General features: G+C 42.6%; 1 protein-coding gene across 2 annotated transcripts in view; it reads right to left on the reverse strand.

Moving 5' to 3' along the window:
- ywhae1 (tyrosine 3-monooxygenase/tryptophan 5-monooxygenase activation protein, epsilon polypeptide 1) overlaps positions 1-20549 on the reverse strand; it is a 57406-nt gene that overhangs the window by 11461 nt on the left and 25396 nt on the right. For both annotated transcript variants that reach the window (XM_068010809.1, XM_068010810.1), the window contains exons 2-3: positions 10382-10581; positions 1927-2033 (exon numbers count right to left, since the gene is read on the reverse strand). In XM_068010809.1, coding sequence (XP_067866910.1) covers positions 1927-2033; positions 10382-10581 — 307 coding nt within the window. The remainder of the gene's footprint in view (positions 1-1926; positions 2034-10381; positions 10582-20549) is intronic.

Genomic DNA, 20549 nt, shown 5'->3' on the forward strand with positions numbered 1-20549 from the left:
GACTGGTCAGAAAAATAAGCACCCATGGGATACAGGGGAATGTGGCGAGTTGGATCCAAAATTGGCTCAGACACTAAACAAAGGGTAATGGTCGACAGATGTTTTTGCGAATGGAAGGTGGTTTCCAGTGGCGTTCCACAGGGCTCAGTATTGGGTCCCTTGCTGTTTGTGGTATAGATTAATGATTTGGACTTAAATGTGGGAGGCATGATTGGAAAATTTGCAGATGACACAAAAATTGGCTGTGTAGTTGATAGTGAAGAGAATAGCTGTAGACTCCAGAATATCAATGGTTTGGTTGAGTGGGCGGAAAAGTGGCAAATGGAATTCAATCCAGAGAAATGTGAGGTAATGCATTTGGGGAGGGTAAACAAAGCAAGGGAATACACAATAAACGGGAGGATATTGAGAGGGGTAGAGGAAGTGAGACCTTGGAGTGCATGTCCACAGGTCCCTGAAGGTGGCAGGACAGATAGAGTGAAGAAGGCATATGAAATGCTTTCCTTTATTCGCTAAGGTATAGAATACAAATACAGGGATGTAATGCTGGAACTGTATAAACTGCTGGTTAGGCCACTGCTGGAGTACTGCACACAGTTCTGGTCACCACATTGCAGGAAGGACATAATTGCTCTGGAGAGAGTACAGAGGAAATTTACAAGAATGTTGCCAGGGCTTGAAAATTGCAGCTATGAGGAAAGATGGGGTAGGCTAGGGTTGTTTTCTTTACAAGAGGAGGCTGAGGGGCGACTTGAGATGTACAAAATTACAGGGGGGGGCCTGGACAGAGCAGACAGGAAGGACTTGCTTCCCCTAGCAGAGAGGTCAATTACTGGGGGCACAGATTTAAGGTGATTGGTAGAAGGATTAGAGGGGACACGAGGAAAAACTTCTTCACCCAAAGGGTGGTGGGTGTCTAGAATTCACTGCCTGGATTGGTGGTGGAGGCAGAAACCCTCAACTCATTTAAAAGGAACCTGGATCTGCACGGCTACAGACCAGGTACTGGAAGGTGGGATTAGATTGGGTGGCTAGCTTTTTCAGCTGGCGCAAACACGATAGGTTGAATGGCCTCTTTTTGTGCTGTAACTTTTCTGTGGTAACTCGAACACATGGCTTCTTCATTTCAGTAAAACTAGATTTAAAGCTGCAGTGAAAACAAAGCAAAGGCCAGCAACACAAATCACACTCATCTGAAGACTTGTGGAACTTTAAAAGGATACAAAACAAGTATTCAGCTATCACCCATTCCCCTTCTCTCACCCTCTACTCCCCACCCTCTGAAAAATAGTGAACACAGTATCAAGAAATTTGCTGATATTAATGAGAAAAAAATAACATTTACTGTAAAGAAAGAACTTACATTATCTTTCTTCCTCGCCTCTTGACTGTTAACGGGGGTATATTTTGATCGGGGATAGCAGGAAATAAAAGTACAACTAAACTGATCTTTTATTTCCCCAAGATTCTCACATAGGTACTTTATTAGGAGTCACCAAATAATGTTCAGAAGCACAATTCTTGGGTGATTTCTTTCCCCCCTCTCAACCTGGGCACTTGGCCTAACTGCACTATCCCAAATGCTGCTCTGACTGAGGTCAGCTAACTCAGCACAGACCAGTAATCCAAGCTGGGACCTTAAGGTCAGCAGGCCCCACTACCACACCAGGCATTGACTTTACCTACTAGGCCATTCTGGGAGCATTTATTATTTTCTTAGTCACATTTTCTTTGGCTGGCAGAGGAAAAAGTGAAGATCCTTGCCCATGAACCTTTCTGTTGTACAATGGCACCTCCAGCCACAGTGGAACAGTGTCACATAAGGACTGGCTACCGCTGTCAGTTGAACTGTTCTCAATTACAAGTTAGAGGTCACCATACCCCAGCATGGAAATGTGTCTATATCCTGAAATGCCCATTACGTACATTTTATAGTAAAAAACCTTTGACTCTCCGGTGTTGGCAGCAGGAATGAGGTGTTTATCCAGTACATCCAGAATGTCATTACAAATTGATTTCAGCTCGTCTTCAACCTGAAATGACAACAGTATTTAAAATTACAAATCACAGAACTCTCACCAGACCAAGGTTCTAATTATAAACCTATCCAAATGGTTACTTTTTAGCAGCAATATAAATTAGTCATGCAAATGAATTCAAAGGAGACCACCAATCTTCATCCAGTTACAAGAGTAGCTACAAGTGTATGCGTGTGAACAGTGACTTCAACTTCAAATGTCTCGAGTTTCATCATGTAAATATATGTATAGAAAGCTGGAGAAGTACCAACATGAGCCATGGAACTCAAGACAGCCAAGTCAGCAGGACACAGTAGCAACAAAGTGCTTTCAGTTTACTTGTGCTCACATGCAGCCACGATGATCAACAGTTCCAAGGTCTTCATCAGCCCTACTCTAATCCATTTTCAGGGAATATAACAAGCATTCCAGAGCAGTACCCTCAGATTTGTCCCTTCTCATCTCATCCAATATCTGCAAATATCTGAGTTGAGATCAAAATTAGTTAAGGGAAAATATTGTTTCACTAACTTGCTTGAGTTCTTTGATGTGTTAACAGAGTGGTTGATGTGGCGTACATGGACCTCCAAAACACATTTGATTAAGTGCCAAATAACAGGCTTGTCAGCAAAGTTAGAGTCCCTAGAATAAAAGGGACAGCAGCAGCATGGATACAAAATTGGCTGAGTGACAGGAAACCAAGAGTAGTAATGAAAGGTTATTTTTTGGACCAGAGGAAGGTATTGGAGGACGGCGGCCCAGGCTCAGTGTAAAGTTGCCTGCATTTCCTAATATATATTGCTGACCTAGACTTTGGGTGTACAGAGCACAATTGCAAAATGTGTGGATGACAAAAAATTGCAAACTATGAGGCGAAGAGTGTTAAAACTTCAAGAGGACATATACAGGCTGGGGGAATGACATATGAAATTTAAACACAGAGAAATGTGAAGTGATTCATTTTGGTAGGAATATAAAATAAAGGGTACAATTCTAAAGGGGCAGAGGGACCTGGGAGTATATGTGCACAAATCATTGAAGGTGGCAGGGGAGGTTGAGAAAGCAGTTAATAAGGCATACGTTATCATGGGCATATAGTACAACAGCAAGGAAGTTAAGATAAACCTGTATAAAACACTGGCTCGGCCTCAAATGAAGTAGTGTGTCCAGTTCTGGGCACCATACTTTAGAAAGATGTGAAGACACTAGAGAGGATGCAGAAGAGATTCATCAGGATGGTTCCAGGGATGAGGAATTTAGTTACATGGATAGAGTGGAGAAGCCAGGGCTGTTCTTGGAGAAGAAAATATTAAGAGCAGATTTGATAGAGGTGTTCAAAATCATGAAGGGTCTGGACAGAGTAGATAGGGAGTAACTGTTCCCTTTGGCAGAAGGATAGAGAACCACAGGGGACCGATTTAAGGTGACTGGCAAAAGAAGCAATGGCGATTATAAAGAAAAAACCTTTTCACACAGCAAGTGGTTAGGATCTGGAATGCACTGCCTGAGAGTGAGACAGTGGCAGATTCAATTGTGGTTTCTGAAAGAGAATAAAATCCAAGGCTACAGGGAAAAGGCAGGGAAATGGAACTAGTGAGCTGCTCTTGCAGAGAGCCAGTATGGCCATGAGGGGCCCTCCCCGTGCTACAACCATTCTATGTTTCAATGTGTATTGCAAACCAGAGACAAAATATATATTGAATAGCTTGGTAAAATCTCATTTTAAAAGTACTCCTAGGCATAAAGGAATTTTGTTCCAGCAGCATGAAGTGTTTCCTGGGCCAACTATTGCACAGAATGCCTGATGCACCAGGTGTCACAAACCTAAGTGCAAAATATTGAACTATTTTAATGACACTACCAGGCAAAGTTCCAAGTCTTGAGTTTTGACTGATGGAAAAAACCACAGTCCATGAAGCCAGCTTTCAATCACAAAGCAATTTGGGGATTTTGTTCCCTCTTCCCAAGGGAGTAGTGTAATTTTTGAAAAACTATTTATTTGATTTGAGTACAAGCTGGAAAGACAAAACTAGGAGCCCGCCATTCAGTAAAGTTAAGATTCAGTGCTTAGCTTGCATTTTTACCAACACAAGCCACCTATGTTCACAAGTATACCAAGACAGATTTTATTACAGCTGGTTAATTACCCACATTTCCAACCAAAAAAAAAAACACTTGGAGAACTGCTTTAGATTAAAATATATGGTTTGGTGCTTAGAAACATTCAGTTCAATATAATCCCTGGGATGCACCATTTAGTGTACAACAGTCACGAGTACAGATTAACTCCCGAGGGGAATGCAGGGGAGATGAGCCAGATTTCTTGCCTGGAGTTGTTGCAGGAGGTCCAATCAGTTTTAGAAGCTGGGTCAAATGTTTTGTTGCCCAGATGCTACTCTCCAGCACTCAGTTAAGTCACAGGGTACGCATGTTGGAGCGCACATGTGCCAGCAGGGTTCTTTGGTTGGGAAACCGGAGGGTTGCAGACTTTCCCTCTGAGGCCTGCTCCAGCAATAACTTTTCTTTTAAAAAATAATTTTTAGGGCTGGGTGTCCAGCAGGTTTGTAGTTGGAGCAAGTACAGCAGTCACACCAACCAGGAGGTAATTAAAATCACCCCAGGGTCCTATCTGAGCGACAGGATGCAAATTAGAATGAATTAACGAGATCCCTCCTTGATGTAGGTGGATGCCTCACCAATTACCATAAAATCGCTGCGGGTAGTTATCAGAGCGGGAAAGGAACTGCTCGACCACAACTTCTGTTCCGGCCAATTTCTACTAAGAAGAGAGTTAAACTTCACCAGCAGCTCAGATTTCCACGAGACACAGGGGCCTCAAACAGGGTTTAGATTGATCCAAATCCTTTAGGTATTTTCACATTTACTGGACAGGGAATTAGAATAAAATTCTTAAGCTGCTGCATTCCAAATGGAAACAAACCCTGAAATGAAAATAATTTCCAAAACTGAAACATGCAATCAAATTATTTCTCCTTGTTCCAAATCGAATCTTACTGAGGTCATGAATTGATTCTCAGCCGAGCTCCTCAAATACCATTCTAATTAGATCAGAAAGTGGATTAGATTTCAGAAGGAATATGGGAATAAATTCTATTGAAAACTGAACTTCAGATTTTGAGAACAGCAGCGCACGAATACTAAAGAAATTGGAAACTAACAATCTATACGTTAAAAATTAAGTATTTGAAGTTTCACAGCAACTTTTTTCTGATGGAGAAAGGAAAACTCCCTCAACAGAACTGCATTTGTGTTCCATGTAAAAACTTGCTTCACTTAAATGATTCTTGATTTTCAATTTTGACAGTTGAGAAATAGCACTCCGTTCTTGCAATTTTTAAATTTATCAGCAGTAATTCTCAGGATCTATCCACATGCACCAGCGGCGGTCTCGTCTTCATGTGGAAGTCTAGGCACCAGCAACAGCTGTTTCAATACGGGCACAGGAAATACATGCATCAATACTCTTCCCATCCAATTGCCTCTGGTCTCACCCACCTAATTATCACCTGGACATCAGTTCTTTGCTGACTCTACCCAACTTGCATCAACTTTTTCAGACCGTTGACTTTAAATCTAGCTTTTCCCTACTTGTTCTTCCTCTCTACTCCCCATGCAGTTCAAAGAATTGCTATCTTGACCTAGCGTGCAACAAGCCCTCTGTAGCTTAGTTTCCCCATGCTTGTTGTTGCTGGTGCTTCAGACCCGAACACATCACTTGAATTTTCGTTTCTCTCCCTTTTATCATTTTTTCTTTGTCCTTCCCGCCATCATGCCTCATTTCACTTCTGCAGGTACTCTAACATCACAAGCACTAATTCTTCAGCACTCATTGACATTCCTACTCATCTGCTGCCATCCCAGACTTGACTCCCGCTTGAATAATCCTACAGCCTCCCTCTACTTCTCTTGGCCCCCTCCAAAAGGCCCATCAAGACACGCATCGCTGCATCCTAACCAGCAGCAAACCCAAATGTCCCATGCTACTCCCTCCCTGCCCTTCCCACCATGTATGCCTGCAGGGGGCTAATCTTGCCAACTTCCTTTCTGTGGCCCCTCATCACTCAGTTCTGATCCTTGAATTCTCAGTGGATTGGCTATCACTCCTCTCAACAACTCCCTCCAGAATGCACATTCGCTTGTGAACAAGGTCCCATTATTGACATCATGGTCTTGACAGAGATATGACTGAGGGGTGCTGTCACCTATCCCCTTAATGAAGCTTCCCCATCTGGCTTTATCTTCCACCACTTGCCCCACTCAAACCATTGCAGTGGTGATGTAGTTCTTATCTCTGAATCACACATTGGTCTGTCTCCCTATTCCTCCAGCAACCTCTCCCTTCAGCATCTCACTTTGTTCCAACCCTCACGCATCACGCAAAATCTATATTCTGTACTGCTCACTCAAAAATCGCATCAAGCTTCACAGATATTGGCGTTTTTCCCCCTCAACATCTGCGCCGAGCAACTTCTCATCCTGTGATTTCAACCACCTTGCTCTCTCCAGAATTCACTGCCTTTGTTTCCTCTCTACATCTCTCCTACCCATATTCACAGCCAACCCCTTAATCTCGCCTTCTCATGTGACCTCACTACCCCCATTGCAGCATTCACTGATCAGGCAATTTCTGATCATTTTCTTACAGGAACATAAATAGGAGCAGGAGTAGGCCATTTGGCCCCTCAAGACTGCTCTGCCATTCAATAAGATCATGGCCTTAATTCCACTTTTCTGCCTGCCCCCTCAACCCTCGACTACTTTGTAGATCAAAAATTTGTCTAACTCAGCCTTGAATATATTTAACGACCCAGCTTCCGCTGCTCTCCGGGGAAGAGAATTCCAAAGATTAGTGACCCTCTGGGAGAAGAAACTCTTCCTCATCTTCCTCTTAAAGGAGAGAACCCTTATTTTGAGACTGTGCCCCCCAGTTCTAGATTCTTCGAGGGGAAACATCCTCTCAGCATCTATCCTGTCAAACTCCCTCAGAATCTTATGTTTCAATATCACCTCTCATTCTTCTAAACTCCAATCAATACAAGCTCAACCTTCCCTCATAAGACAACCCCTTCATCCCACGAATCAACCTAGTGAACCTTCTCTGAACTGTCTCCAATGCAAGTATATCTTTCCATACATAAGGAGACCAGAACTGTACGCAGTAGTCTAGGTGCGGTCTCACCAATGTCCTGTACAGTTGTGGCAATACTTCCTTTCTTACATACTCCACCCCCCCCTTGCAATAATTGCCAACATTCCATTTGCCATCCAAATTATTTGCTGTACCTGCATGCTAATTTTTCTTCCCATAGTCCCCTTCCCACACCCAACCCCACTTCTTTGTGACTGCCCTTGGAGAAAAACGCTGCAAATCACTTACTGCTGTACTTTCAAATTTTTAACTATCAAGCCTTTGGTTCACAATTTATCATGACATTTTTGCAACTACCAATTTACTAAAATCACACCCTCTCCACCACTTTTGATGCCCCTGTCCCCATTAAAACCATTATATTCTCTTATCCTAGTCATTCTCCTCATATACCCCTAACCTCTGCTCCCTCAAGTCCAAGGGATGCAGATTACATTGTCACCGGTGGATAACTGGTTTTAACCATCCATCAGCAGATCTAGCTGGACTATACAAAGCATTATCAGGTCCTGTTCGCCATTGCTAAAACTGCTCACTATTCAAAAATCATCCAGGAATACAAAGATAAACTGTTTTCTTAAACCACTCTCACCTTCAACAAGCATGAGGAGCTCACAGACTTCTTTGTTAAAGATTGAGACCATCTGTTCAGCTGCCTCTTCCACTTCTCTCCCTTCCCCGAGCTCAGGTGAATTGGACTTCCCCTAATGTTCCCTGTTGCCCTAGCCCTCAACTCATTGCTTTCTCTGGTTCTATCCCATCACCTGCCTTGCTCTCTCAGAGCTCATCACGTCTATGAGACTTGCTCCCTCGATCCCATTCCTACCAAATTGATGATCACCCAACTTACTTTCTTGGTTCCCATGTTAGCTGATATCGCCAACTGTTCTGATACTGTGCTTCGCCCCTTCAAATGTGCTGTCATTACTCCTCTACCAAAGAAATCTATAGGCTTAACTGTTTCAACACACTCCTGGCTGGTCTTCCCACATTCTACCCTCCGCTAATTTGGTCATCCAAATCTCTGCTGCCCGTATATTGACTCAATCAAGTCTTGTTCATCCATCACCTCTGTGCTCACTGACCTAAACTGGCTCCAGGTTAAGCAAATGCTTCAATTTTAAGTTTCTCATCCTGGTTTATAAACTTCTCCATGGCCTCGTCCCTCCCTATTGCTGTAACCTCCTCCAAGTTATCTGTGATCCTCGAACTCTGGCCTCTTGAGTATCCCCAATTTTAATTGCTCCAACATTGGTAACCATGCCTTCAGCTGCTAAGGCCCAAAACGCAAACTCCCTCTCTAATCTCTCTGCCTCTTTCCTCCTTTAAGACGCTCCTTAAAACCTACCTCTGACCAAGCTTTTGGTCATCGGCCCCAATATCTCATGTGGCTCGGCAAAATTTTGTTCGTTAACATTCCTTTGAAATGCCTTGCAATATATTAAAGTCACTAGTAAAATTTAAGTTACTGTGAATTAACCCCTCAGCAGTCTGCATTACAATTGTAGGAATCAGTCTCATTCCCAGATTATCCCAATCAGCAACTAGTTTCTAGCAGTGACTGATTCAAATTTCTTACATACCAAGATTCAGATCTTGGCCAGGTAGCAAGGATGGTGCACAGTAGAAGCAACCAGTTTCATTGTAGGATGAAAATAGAGCTCTGAGAATGCAAGCCAAGTAACAGCGACATGAAGACACAGTCAGAATCCCCAGGGCTAGAAAGAGGTGCACACGAACTAAGGAAGGGAGAAAAGACACGGATTTGTTTTTTTAAAATGGGAGCTACTGTTTAACTGAAGTTCAGAGGTACATGGTAACTGGAATGAAGTGCTCAGTGTTCCAACTGAGTGGGGCTGGAAATGGATGAAATAAATTATAAAATCAGCAATTTTTGTTGGAAATTAGTAAATTCTCTGGTTATAAGTGAACTCTTTTGTGATGTTGAAACAGCACTGTTTCATCCAGGATTCCAAGAACACAAGAACAAAGATTTCCAAACTGCATATTAATGGAATAAAATCCAGAAAATGCTGGAAATACTCAGTGGGTCAGGCATCATCTATGCAGAGAGAGAGAGAAACAGAGTTAACATTTCAGATTGATGACCTTTCATCACAACTGTTGAAAGATTATCAATTTGAAATGTTAACTATCACTATCACTCCACAGTTGCTGTTAGAACTACTGTGTTTGCAGCATTTTCTGTCTGTATTTCAATTTCCAGCATCTGTGATATTTTACTTTTGTATCACTTAATGGAATTCTTTGGTATTAGAAGTCTCAGCTTTTCCATGCAATGCTTGTATAAAACTGATTGCTTTAAAAAGTAGCCCGTCTAAGATGACAGAACCTGCAACTAAACCAGTCAGATTTAACCAGTCATGCAAGCCGACTCCCACAGTCAATTGCATTGGGAAAACTCAAATCTCCCTAAAAACAAATGAACTACCTGTATGCATTCTAAGTTGGCACAACCATTTTAAGAGCAGCAACCCAATCTCTAGATTCAAGGTATACTTGATAAATAAATTGAGATTCCATTCTCCATTTATGGCTTTGGCAGAACTCTTCCAAGATATTACTGCTTTGCTGTTCACTCAAGGATTCAGTAATATGGCACATGCTCCAGTAATCTACCCAAACTATAGCACTTTTGCAGAGCAGACTTTAGGTTCTATTATTTGCTTAACACACTAACTGCTTCCATAACTAGAAGATAATTCAAGGATAAGAAAAAGTTAGTCTATTGCCCCTTACTTTAAAAAAAATTGTCAGCTTTGTGAATGCCAGCAAGACTGCCTTTATCACCACTTCCAGTTGCCTTGGCAACTAATGGCTTCTGAGGCCACCTCAGAGAGCAGCAAGATTCAACCATGTTGTGTGGGACAGGAACCCAGTGTAGCTCAGACCAGATTGGGATGGCATGCTCCCTCTAAAACCTTTCCTGGTAGGTTACCGTTTCTCACCTCTGCACTTTCTCGAATGCATGCTTTTATGGGATGGTGACAGCAACATGGAACAGGTTCTTTTAAAATAAAAGATACACTGAAATATGAAACAAAAGTCACTGCCAATCTCTTTGGAGGCTCAGTAATCAGCCTACTGCCAAGTAACACATTTGAATTATTACTTGTAAAATGTTTTATATATCTTTAGCATTTGTTGGGGATAGCAAACCTTTTGGCCTTACCGTTTTTCTGTATTCACGGATCATTTTTAGTTTATCCTCTCCGCCTTTGTTTTCCTCCTTCTGCTCAATACTGCTGATTATCCTCCAGGACGCTCTCCGTGCTCCAATCACATTTTTATAGGCCACAGACAGTAAATTCCTTTCCTCAACCGTCAACTCCACGTCCATGCCAGCTACCTTCTTCATTGATTCCACCATTTCTGTGCCACAGGAAAAAAATAGAAATCAAAGTAACTAGTGGTGACTAATGCATTAAGGGATAATCCATAAATTTTGCAAGTTTCAGGTTTCATTATTTTGAGTTGAAAGAATTAATAGAACCAAATTGTGAATGGCATTCACGCCCCAGCTCCTGATGTCCTACAGTCATGATAACAAAGCAAGTTTAGAGAAAAATGAACTCCTGAATTCAAGGTTCAAAACCAATCCATTAGTTGTGTCTCAACTCAAATTGTTCATTTTTTTTGATATACCATTTTACAGTACAGCTGCAACTCTTTTTTAAATGCTAAAAATGTAAGCCAACCCGTACTTATTTGTTGCATTTAACTGAACTCCTATCCAATACTAAGTAGAAACTTTTTCATTAACTTGCACGAGAAGCAGGAAACTTGCAAGTTCAATTGGTTTGAACTTTAAAAATATACAAGAGGTGGAAGCAAGGTAGACAATGGAAAATTTGCCATATCCCACTAAACAAAATACAGAGAAAATCAGCAGCCTGTACCTGGTTTTCAGCCAGTTTGAACTTGATTGCTTCCCAAAGTAAAGAATTATTTGTGCAGTTTAAGCAGCATGTCCAATCTTTGCCTGCAATTTATTCGTTCCAGACTGGACAGGCATTTGCACAATTGGCATCCCATAAAAAGCTGCTGAGTACACCGTACCCATATTGGTCAAATGCCTGTAGTTACTTTACTTCAGCATACAACAGCTCCACTATTACAATCTTTCAACGGCACTCAAAGCTCCTATCTCAGGGAATGAGGTTACACCTTCCATCCATTCCTCGCCAAATCTCCACTCCAGACTATTTAGATAGTAATATTCCCACCTACCAGGCTCTTCCTCAGCAAATGCAGCTGTATAGGATAGACCAGGGCTGTCCAACCTTTTTGGGCGGAGGGCCGCATTGTGATTTTTGCTCGGCCCGGGGCCGGTGAACAAATTTCGAAAGATAAAGGCATTAAAATTTTTTCTATTAAAAACAACAAATTGCATTTTTGTGAAGAGTATTTAAATAAGACTAATTTATTGACTTGCTTTCTCATCACTATATTGAAAACTGATTTAGTGACATATCAGGCGTTGTTTTTGCTTGCATAAGCAGTCAATATCTACCCACACACTTTGTAGCGATGCAGAGTATTCTGGATAGGTGTCCATCTATTAGGAGACTTTGATCTCTCCCCACACCGCCCTCACAGTTGCAGAGTGGAATGCTAAGATAGTTGGTCAGTTCTTTCAAAAAAAAGATCTGTCAGTTTCACAGCTGACAGCTGCTGACATCGGGAACAGCTGTTTCCCAACAGACCCAGGGTTTTCCTGCAGGCTTTTTAAAAAAAGTGTCAGAACCCACCAGAAAACCCCGAGCGTTAGGAAACCGCTGTTCCCAACGTCAGCAGCTGTCGGGCATGAAACTGACAGCGCAGTCGTTTAAAAGACAACCCGACAATGGAAATTTCTCATCTCCAGTCACGGTGAGGATGAGGAATGACCCCGGGAACAGATTACATCCACGGGCCGTACGTTGGACAACCCTTGGCTAGAACTTCCATTTTAAACAGCACCAGATCTCTACGCTGCTGCAAACAGCATTTAAAAAAAAGCCATTAAGTGCAGTTTGAGACTTGATGAACATATTACGCAAAACTGTAAATAGCCATGTCATTGAGCAAATATAATCACTCCCAGAATCTTCTGAACAAAAAAGGTCACACCCTCAACTCCCCACACAACCAGCTGGCTCCACAACTTTTAGAACTGCACAGGAGCATGCTTGCAGGAAGCATGGAATGGGCGAGCATTCAGCCAAGGAAGATAGCTGAAAAGCACTTCAGAAGTTGTAAATAGGACCAATAATTTCTAGCGACTGAATTAGTCAAATTCCATGGCATGGATTTTTTACCAATGGTCTGGTAATCGCATTCCATCATTTGATAAGTTAGATCCATTCACTGGTTTCTAATGGTCAAATAAGTAAAACTTGTTAAATGTTCCACTGTGGTCAAATTTACTCACAGTATAAGAAAAGGTATTTCAGAATAAAAAGAACACAAGATCAGAATTAAGAGTAAAAGTAGCTATATGTAGAGCTACAGGGTGATCCAAACTAGAGGCAAGTCTTGAGCTACCCATCTGTGTCAAAGGCCAATTAGAACCAGCCTGAGTGAATTTGCTGCAATGATATTTTTAACAGCCAGTGCAAAACACACTAGGGATGTGTAGAATCAAACGCAAGGTGCCAGAACCAGAGGTTTATTGGTCTAGCTGATCGATATCCTATCAACAATTAGCCCATCCAAACAAATGCACAGTTCCTGCCGTTTTTTTACATCGCACAAAGACTGATCCTGGTAGCAGCAGCTCCTCATATACAAGCCTCCAGCAATATAAAACTGCTTAACATTCAAGTGTACAAACCAAAAAAAAGGTACATCTTAGGCACATCAGATGCCAACTGACAGCAAAGACAGCCATTCCAGTTGACAAGATTATAACTAAGGACAGCAGAAAAGTGACTAACGAGGAGCTGTTACTGTTACCAAGTCTGATCCAACAATGATCTATTCAACTATTGGGAGTGTTTAAGTGCGAGTAAATTGCCTCCTTTAGGATAAGAGAGATTCTAAGCAGACATCAGATAAGGAAAGCAAGCAGGTACTGCAAAGACCAGGTAGCAACAGTTAACAAAAGCAAATTTAAAAAATTCAGTACACAAAAGGATTAATCTGCATTATTTCATTTCAGTGATGTGCACCAGTGACAAAACACAAGTTAAAGTCTCATTACAACACAAGAGGCAGCCTTTTGGCCCATCGAGTCCATGCCAGCTCCCTATAGAGCAATCCAGTCAGTCGCATTCCCCCGCGATATCCCTGTAGCCCTGCAAGTATATTTCCAAGTGTCCTTTTGAAATCAATTACCACTCACTGTATAAAAAGGTTTTTCCTCACATTTCCTCCTTGTACCTCTTGCACAAACCCTTTAATGTGTCCCCTAATCCTTGTACCATCAGCTAATGGGAACAGCTTTTCTTTGTCTACCTTATCTAAGCCTGTCATAATCTTGTACACCTCTATCAAACCTCCCCTCCATCTCCTTTGCTCGCAGGAGAGCGACCCCAGCTTCTCCAACCTAACCTTGTAGCTAAAATCCCTCATCCCTGAAACCATTCTGGTAAATCTCCTCTGCATCCTCTCAAGGGCCCTCGCATCCTTCCTACAAAGTGACCAGAACTGCACACAATACTCCATTCAGGGCCTAACCAGAGCTTTATCAACATTCAGCATAAGTTCCTCAGTTTTGTACTCAATACCTCTATTTATGAAGCCCAAGATCCCACAGACTTTACTAACTATTCTCAAAAAATATCCTGCCATCTTTAAAGATCACGCACAAGGACTGCTGGGTCCCTCTGCCCCTGCACACTCTTTAGAACTATGCCATTAAGTATATATTGCCTCTCAATATCCCTTTTGCCAAAATACTTCACCTCACACTTCTCTATATAAAATTCTATCTGTGACTTGCCTGTTCATTCTGCTAGCCCATCTATGCCCTGTTGCAGTCAACTGGCATCATCCTCACTGTCTGCCACACCTCCAAGTTTGGCATCAGCAAATTTTGAAATTTTACCCTGTATCGCATACCCAAGTCATTTATATACATCAAAAAAGCAGTGGGCCTACCACCGAGCCTTGGGGAACACCACTATCTACCATCTTCCAGTGTGAAAAGCAATCATTTACCACCACTTGCTGTTTTCTGTCAAACTTTTTTTTTATCCATTGACCCTCCTATTCCATGAGCCTCAATTTTGTTCACCAGTCTTTTATGTGGTACTTTGTCAAACGCTCTCTTAAAATCCACATAGACAACATCCATTGCTTTCCCTATATCAACTGTTACTTTATCAAAAATTCAATCAGATTAGTCAAGCATGATCTGCCTTTTACAAATCCAAGCTGACTATCCTTAATTTACTCAAACCTCTCCCCACCTCTCCAAGTGCCTGTTGACTTTTTCCCTGATTGTTTGTAAAATCGTACACCACTGATGTTAAGCTGACCGGTTGTTTGTTACTAGGTCTGTCCTTACACCGTTCTTGAATAAGGGCGTCATTTTTGCCACTCTCCAATCCTCTGGCAGCTCCCCCCGTATCCAGGGAAGATTGGAAGATTATGGGAAGCCCTTCCACTACCTCCACTCCCACTTCCTTTTAGCAACCTGGGATGCAAGCCATCTGGACCAGGTGACTTGTTCACTCTAAGCATAGCTAGTCTTTCCAGTACATCCTATCCATTACTTCTACCATCACCACTTCTACTGATATTCCGTCAGCATCCTCCTCTTTAGTGAACAATACAAAGTACTCATTAAGTATTCTAGCCTTGCCCTACGCCTCGAAGCATACATCAGCCCTCTTTGGCCCCAATAGGCACCACTCCACCTTTTACTGCCTGCTTACTATTTACATGCCGGTAGAAGATTTATGGGTTCCTTTCAAGTTAACTGCCATTCCACTCTCATATGCACTCTCTGCCAGTCTTATTTTCCTCTTCATTTCTCCTCTCAACTTATTGTATTTGAAGAATTAACCTGACATGCATCATACACCCTTTTTTTGTTTCATCATATTCTCTCTCTCCCTCAGCATCCAAGGAGTCCTGGCTTTGGTTCCCTTACCTTTTTCCATTGTTGGAATGTACCTAGCTGTAATGATTTAGATGAGGGAACTAAATGTAGTATCGCCAAATTTGCAGATAACACAAAACTGGGTGGGAGGGTGAGTTGTGAGGAGGATGCAGAGGCTTCAGGGTGATTTGGACAAGTTGAGTGAGTGGGCTAATGCATGGCAGATGCAGTATGTGGAAAAACGTGAGGTTATCCACTTTGGTAGCAAAAACAGGAAGGCAGATTATCTGAACTGCTATAAACTGAGAAAGGGGAATATGCAGCGAGACCTGGGTGTTCTCGTACACCAGTCGCTGAAAGTAAGCAAGCAGGTTCAACTAGCGGTAAAAAAAGGCAAATGGTATGTTGGCCTTCAAAGCAAGAGGATTAGAGTACAGGAGCAGGGATGTCTTGCTGCAATTATACAGGGCCTTGGTGAGGCCACACTTGGAATATTGCGTGCAGTTTTGGTCTCATCTAAGGAAGGATGTTCTTGCCATAGAGGGAGTGCAGCGAAGGTTTACCAGACTGATTCCTGGGATGGTGGGACTGACGTATGAGGAGAGATTGAGTCGGTTAGGATTATATTCGCTGGAGTTCAGAAGAGTGAGGAGGGATCTCATAGAAACCTATAAAATTCTAACAGGACTTGACAGGGTAGATGCAGGAAGGATGTTCCCGATGGTTGGGGATTCCAGAACCAGGGGTCATAGTCTTAAGGATACAGGGTAAACTTTTCAGGACTGAGATGAGGAGAAATTTCTTCACCCAGAGAGTGGCGAGCCTGTGGAATTTGCGACCACAAAAAGCAGTTGAGGCCAGAACACTGAATGTTTTCGAGGAGGAGTTAGATACAGCTCTTGGGTCTAAAGGGATCAAAGAGTATGGGGTGAAAGCGGGAACAGGTTACTGAATTGGATGATCAGCCATGATCATAATGAATGACGGAGCAGGCTCAAAGGGCCGAATGGCCTACTCCTGCTCCTATTTTCTATGTTTCTATGTACCCAAGAAGTCTCCTCTTTAAAGATCACCCATTGTTCCATTGCAGTTTTTCCTGTCAATCTTTGGTTCCATTTTTCAAGGAAGTTCTCCTGAACACATCAGAAATTCCTCCCCCTCCTTACCCTTCACTCTATCATCCCACTCAATATGTGAGCAATTAAAGCCCCCCAATATCTGTGGGTGGTCCCCCAACCACTATCATTCTTGCAGATCTCTGATTTCCCTGCATATTTGCTCCTCTCTCACTATTTGAAGGCCCAGCTATAGAATGCTCCTAGTACTGAGATCATACCCTTTCCATTTCCATTTCTCAACTCTAACCAAATGGATTCTGTCCATGTCCTCTCAAAGACATTCTCTTGGAAGGGCAGAGGATGTTAACTATATGACTTCAGTAAAGCCTTTGACAAGGTCCCTCATGGCAGACTGGTACAAAAGGTGAAGTCACACGGGATCAGAGGTGAGCTGGCAAGATGGATACAGAACTGGCTCAGTCATAGAAGACAGAGGGTAGCAGTGGAAGGGTGCTTTTCTGAATGGAGGGATGTGACTAGTGGTGTTCTGCAGGGATCAGTGCTGGGACCTTTGTTCTTTGCAGTATATATAAAGGATTTGGAGGAAAATGTAGCTGGTCTGATTAGTAAGTTTGCGGACGACACAAAGGTTGGTGGAGTTGCGGATAATGATGAGGATTGTCAGAGGATACAGCAGGATATAGATCGGTTGGAGACTTGGGTGGAGAAATGGCAGATGGAGTTTAATCCGGACAAATGTGAGGTAATGCATTTTGGAAGGTCTAATGCAGGTGGGAAGTATACAGTAAATGGCCCTTAGGAGTATTGACAGGCAGAGAGATCTGGGTGTACAGGTCCACATGTCACTGAAAGTGGCAACGCAGGTGGATAAGGTAGTCAAGAAGGCATACAGCTTGTTTGTCTTCATCGGTCGGGGCATAGAGTATAAAAATTGGCAAGTCATGCTGCAGCTGTACAGAACTTTAGTTAGGCCACACTTGGAATATTGCGTGCAATTCTGGTCTCCACACTACCAGAAGGACGTGGAGGCTTTGGAGAGGGTACAGAAGAGGTTTACCAGGATGCTGCCTGGTCTGGAGAGCATTAGCTATGAGGAGGGGTTGGATAAACTCGGATTGTTTTCACTGGAACGATGGAGGTGGAGGGGCGACATGATAGAGGTTTACAAAGTTATGAGTGGCATGGACAGAGTGGATAGTCAGAAGCTTTTTCCCAGGGTGTAAGAGTCAGTTACTAGGGGACATAGGTTTAAGGTGAGAGGGTATGTGCGAGGCAAGCTCTTTACACAGAGGGTGGTGAGTGCCTGGAACTTGCTGCCGGGGGAGGTGGTGGAAGCAGGTACGATAGCGACATTTAAGAGGCATCTTGACAAATACATGAATAGGATGGGAATAGAGGGATATGGTCCCCGGAAGTGCAGAAGGTTTTAGTTTAGGCAGGCATCAAGATCGGCGCAGGCTTGGAGGGCCGAATGGCCTGTTCCTGTGCTGTACTGTTCTTTGTTCTTTCTAATACAATGTCTTCCCTAATGAGTACTGCCACCTAACCTCCCTTTTTTCCTTCCCGACCTTTTCTGAACACTTTGTATCCTTGAATATTAAGCACCCAGTCCTCACCATTTTTCAGCCACATTTCTGTTATTGCCCATTACATCATATTCCCACACAGCCAATTGCACTTATAGCTCACCAACTTTATTCATCACAGTTGATGCATTTACATACATACCTGACTTTGAATTCCTCATAATCCTTCTTCGTCTGTTCCTTTCCAATATGGTACTACTTCCTTCTCACTCCTTTGTGCATCTTATTCCTCTTTTCAACTTCTATATGTTGGCGGCCACAACCCTGCAAATTTTTAGTTTAAACTCTCCCAACCACACAAGTGAACTGCCGTGCAAGGACATTGGAACCAATCTTGAGGTGCAACCTGTCACTTCTGAATAGGTGCCTCCTGCCCCAGAGCTGGTCCCGATGTCCCAAATATCTGAAGCACTCCTCAGTGCACCATGCCTCAAGCCATGCACTGATCCTCCCTATCTTCCTATTTCTACTCTCACTAGCACGTGGCACTAGGAGCGATCCAGAGATTACTACCTTCGAGGTCCTACTTTTAACTCCCTTCTCCTGCCCCAGCTCCTGAAAATATGACCAGAGGACTTCAATGCCTGCCTTCTCGGTCATTGGTACCGACATTTACCACAGCTTTTGACTCACTCCTTTCCCCTTACAGAATATTTTGCACCCTTTCTGATGTCCTTTACTCTGACACCAGGAAGGTAATATAACATTGCAGGACAAACAATGACAGCTACAGAAATGCCTGTCTGCCACCTTGCACCACCCCACCCCCAACCCAAATTATGGAATCTCCTATATTTCTACTCTTTGCTCTTCCCTTCTGCAGTGCCTTGTCCATTGGTACCATATGCTTTGGCTTTTAAAAAAAATTGTTCCGTGGTAGTATAACTAGTTTACTGGTATTGTGATAATCAGGGAACTGATCCACATTCCCTACCCTCACCAAAATAGTTTCGACGTTCAAATAGAGTAAATTAAGTCTCTATTTTCCTCCAATGATGGTAGGCATCTATGCTGAAGTAGGAGTAAGGCCCCATTAGCCATTCAGCATTCCATCCAAATAGCTAATCTTCACGTATGAACTTTGACATTAGTGTCAGCAAGCTATTCAAATGTGGGAGGGAACATCGCAGGCCAGCCCAATCTTAACTAACTATATCCACTTTCCAGCAAGGAATCATACAATCAGAATTTTACAGTACAATAGACCATTCAGTTCATTGTACCTGTGCCAGCTCAACAGCTATTCACTTTTTTTAAAAAATTCGTTCATGGGATTGGGCGCCGCTGGCCAGGCCAGCATTTATTGCCCATCCCTGATTGCCCTTGAGAAGGTGGTGGTACAACTGAGTGGCTTGCTAGGCCATTTCAGAGGGCATGTAAGAGTCAACCACATTGCTGTAGGTCTAGAGTCACATGTAGGCCAGATCAGGTAAGGACAGCAGATTTCCTTCCCTAAAGGAAATTAGTGAACCAGATGGGTTTTTACAACAGTCGACAATGGTTTCATGGCCATCATTAGACTAGCTTTTTAAATTCCAGATTTATTAATTGAATTCAAATTCCACCTTCTGCTGTGGTGGGATTTGAACCTATGTCCCCAGAGCAATACCCTGGGTCTCTGGGTTACTAGTCCAGTGACAAGACCACTACGCCACCGCCTCCCCCCATTTCTCTGCTTATCCTTTCAAATTCTGTTTCAACTATTTATTCCCTTCCCTTCTATAAATTAGTGCAGATTCTGTTTCCACCACTCTTTCAGGTGTTAATGAATGTTAGTAATTAGAAGGCAGAAATTTAGCAGTGGAATGTTTTTGTCAATTTACTTATTAAAATCTTTCACAATTATAAGATCTCCTGTGAACTGACAACAGCCCACTTATTCAAGCCTCTCATAACCAAAGCCCCATCTTACCCCCAGTAAGAGTGAATCTGTTCTGTACCGTCTCCACAGTCTTCTTCCATTGCAATCAGGAAAAAGAATCCTGAATGCTTTACTCTCTTCTTGCCCCCTCCTCTCAAGCTCACCGAACACTAAGCCCAGATGTAGCCATCTCTGCTACCAACAAAATCTGGCCTGCATCTAACTCAATATCATAGAATGCACTGTACATATCCATGACACTTTTCTTGTTTGATTTCTAACATTACCTATTGGGTAAGGATTTTAGATGGGACACCAACTAGTTACAACTTCTAGAAGACATGAAACCTCAAAGGCTGAAGTAAAGGTTACAGGGGAAAAATATTGCTTCCTTCAATAAATACCACCTCAAATTTACTGCATGAGACGAAGTATGTTACTAAGAAGTCAGGGAGAAGATGATCTGACCCAAAGCTGACAAAGGGGGCAATAACACTATCAGGCTTTCATTACCACTTGGCATCACTCATACACTTTACAAATATTTTGAAAGATCAGTATTTACAAAGCATGAATCCAATATTGCATCAGAATCAGTGGCTGTGTGTAACTGAACAGCTAGAAAATGTGGCTAAAAATAACTGCATTTGAGCCAAAGACACTAACTGCCGTTCTATTGGAATCCATATACAGGACAGATAAACAAAGAGCTGGCTTGCTTCCAAACACTCAAGACCTAACTACCACCAACAGATGTCTAGAGATTCCTCAGACCACCTGGAAAC

The sequence above is a fragment of the Heterodontus francisci genome, chromosome 30 (genome assembly GCF_036365525.1).
Source record: "Heterodontus francisci isolate sHetFra1 chromosome 30, sHetFra1.hap1, whole genome shotgun sequence".
Taxonomy (NCBI): Eukaryota; Metazoa; Chordata; class Chondrichthyes; order Heterodontiformes; family Heterodontidae; genus Heterodontus; species Heterodontus francisci.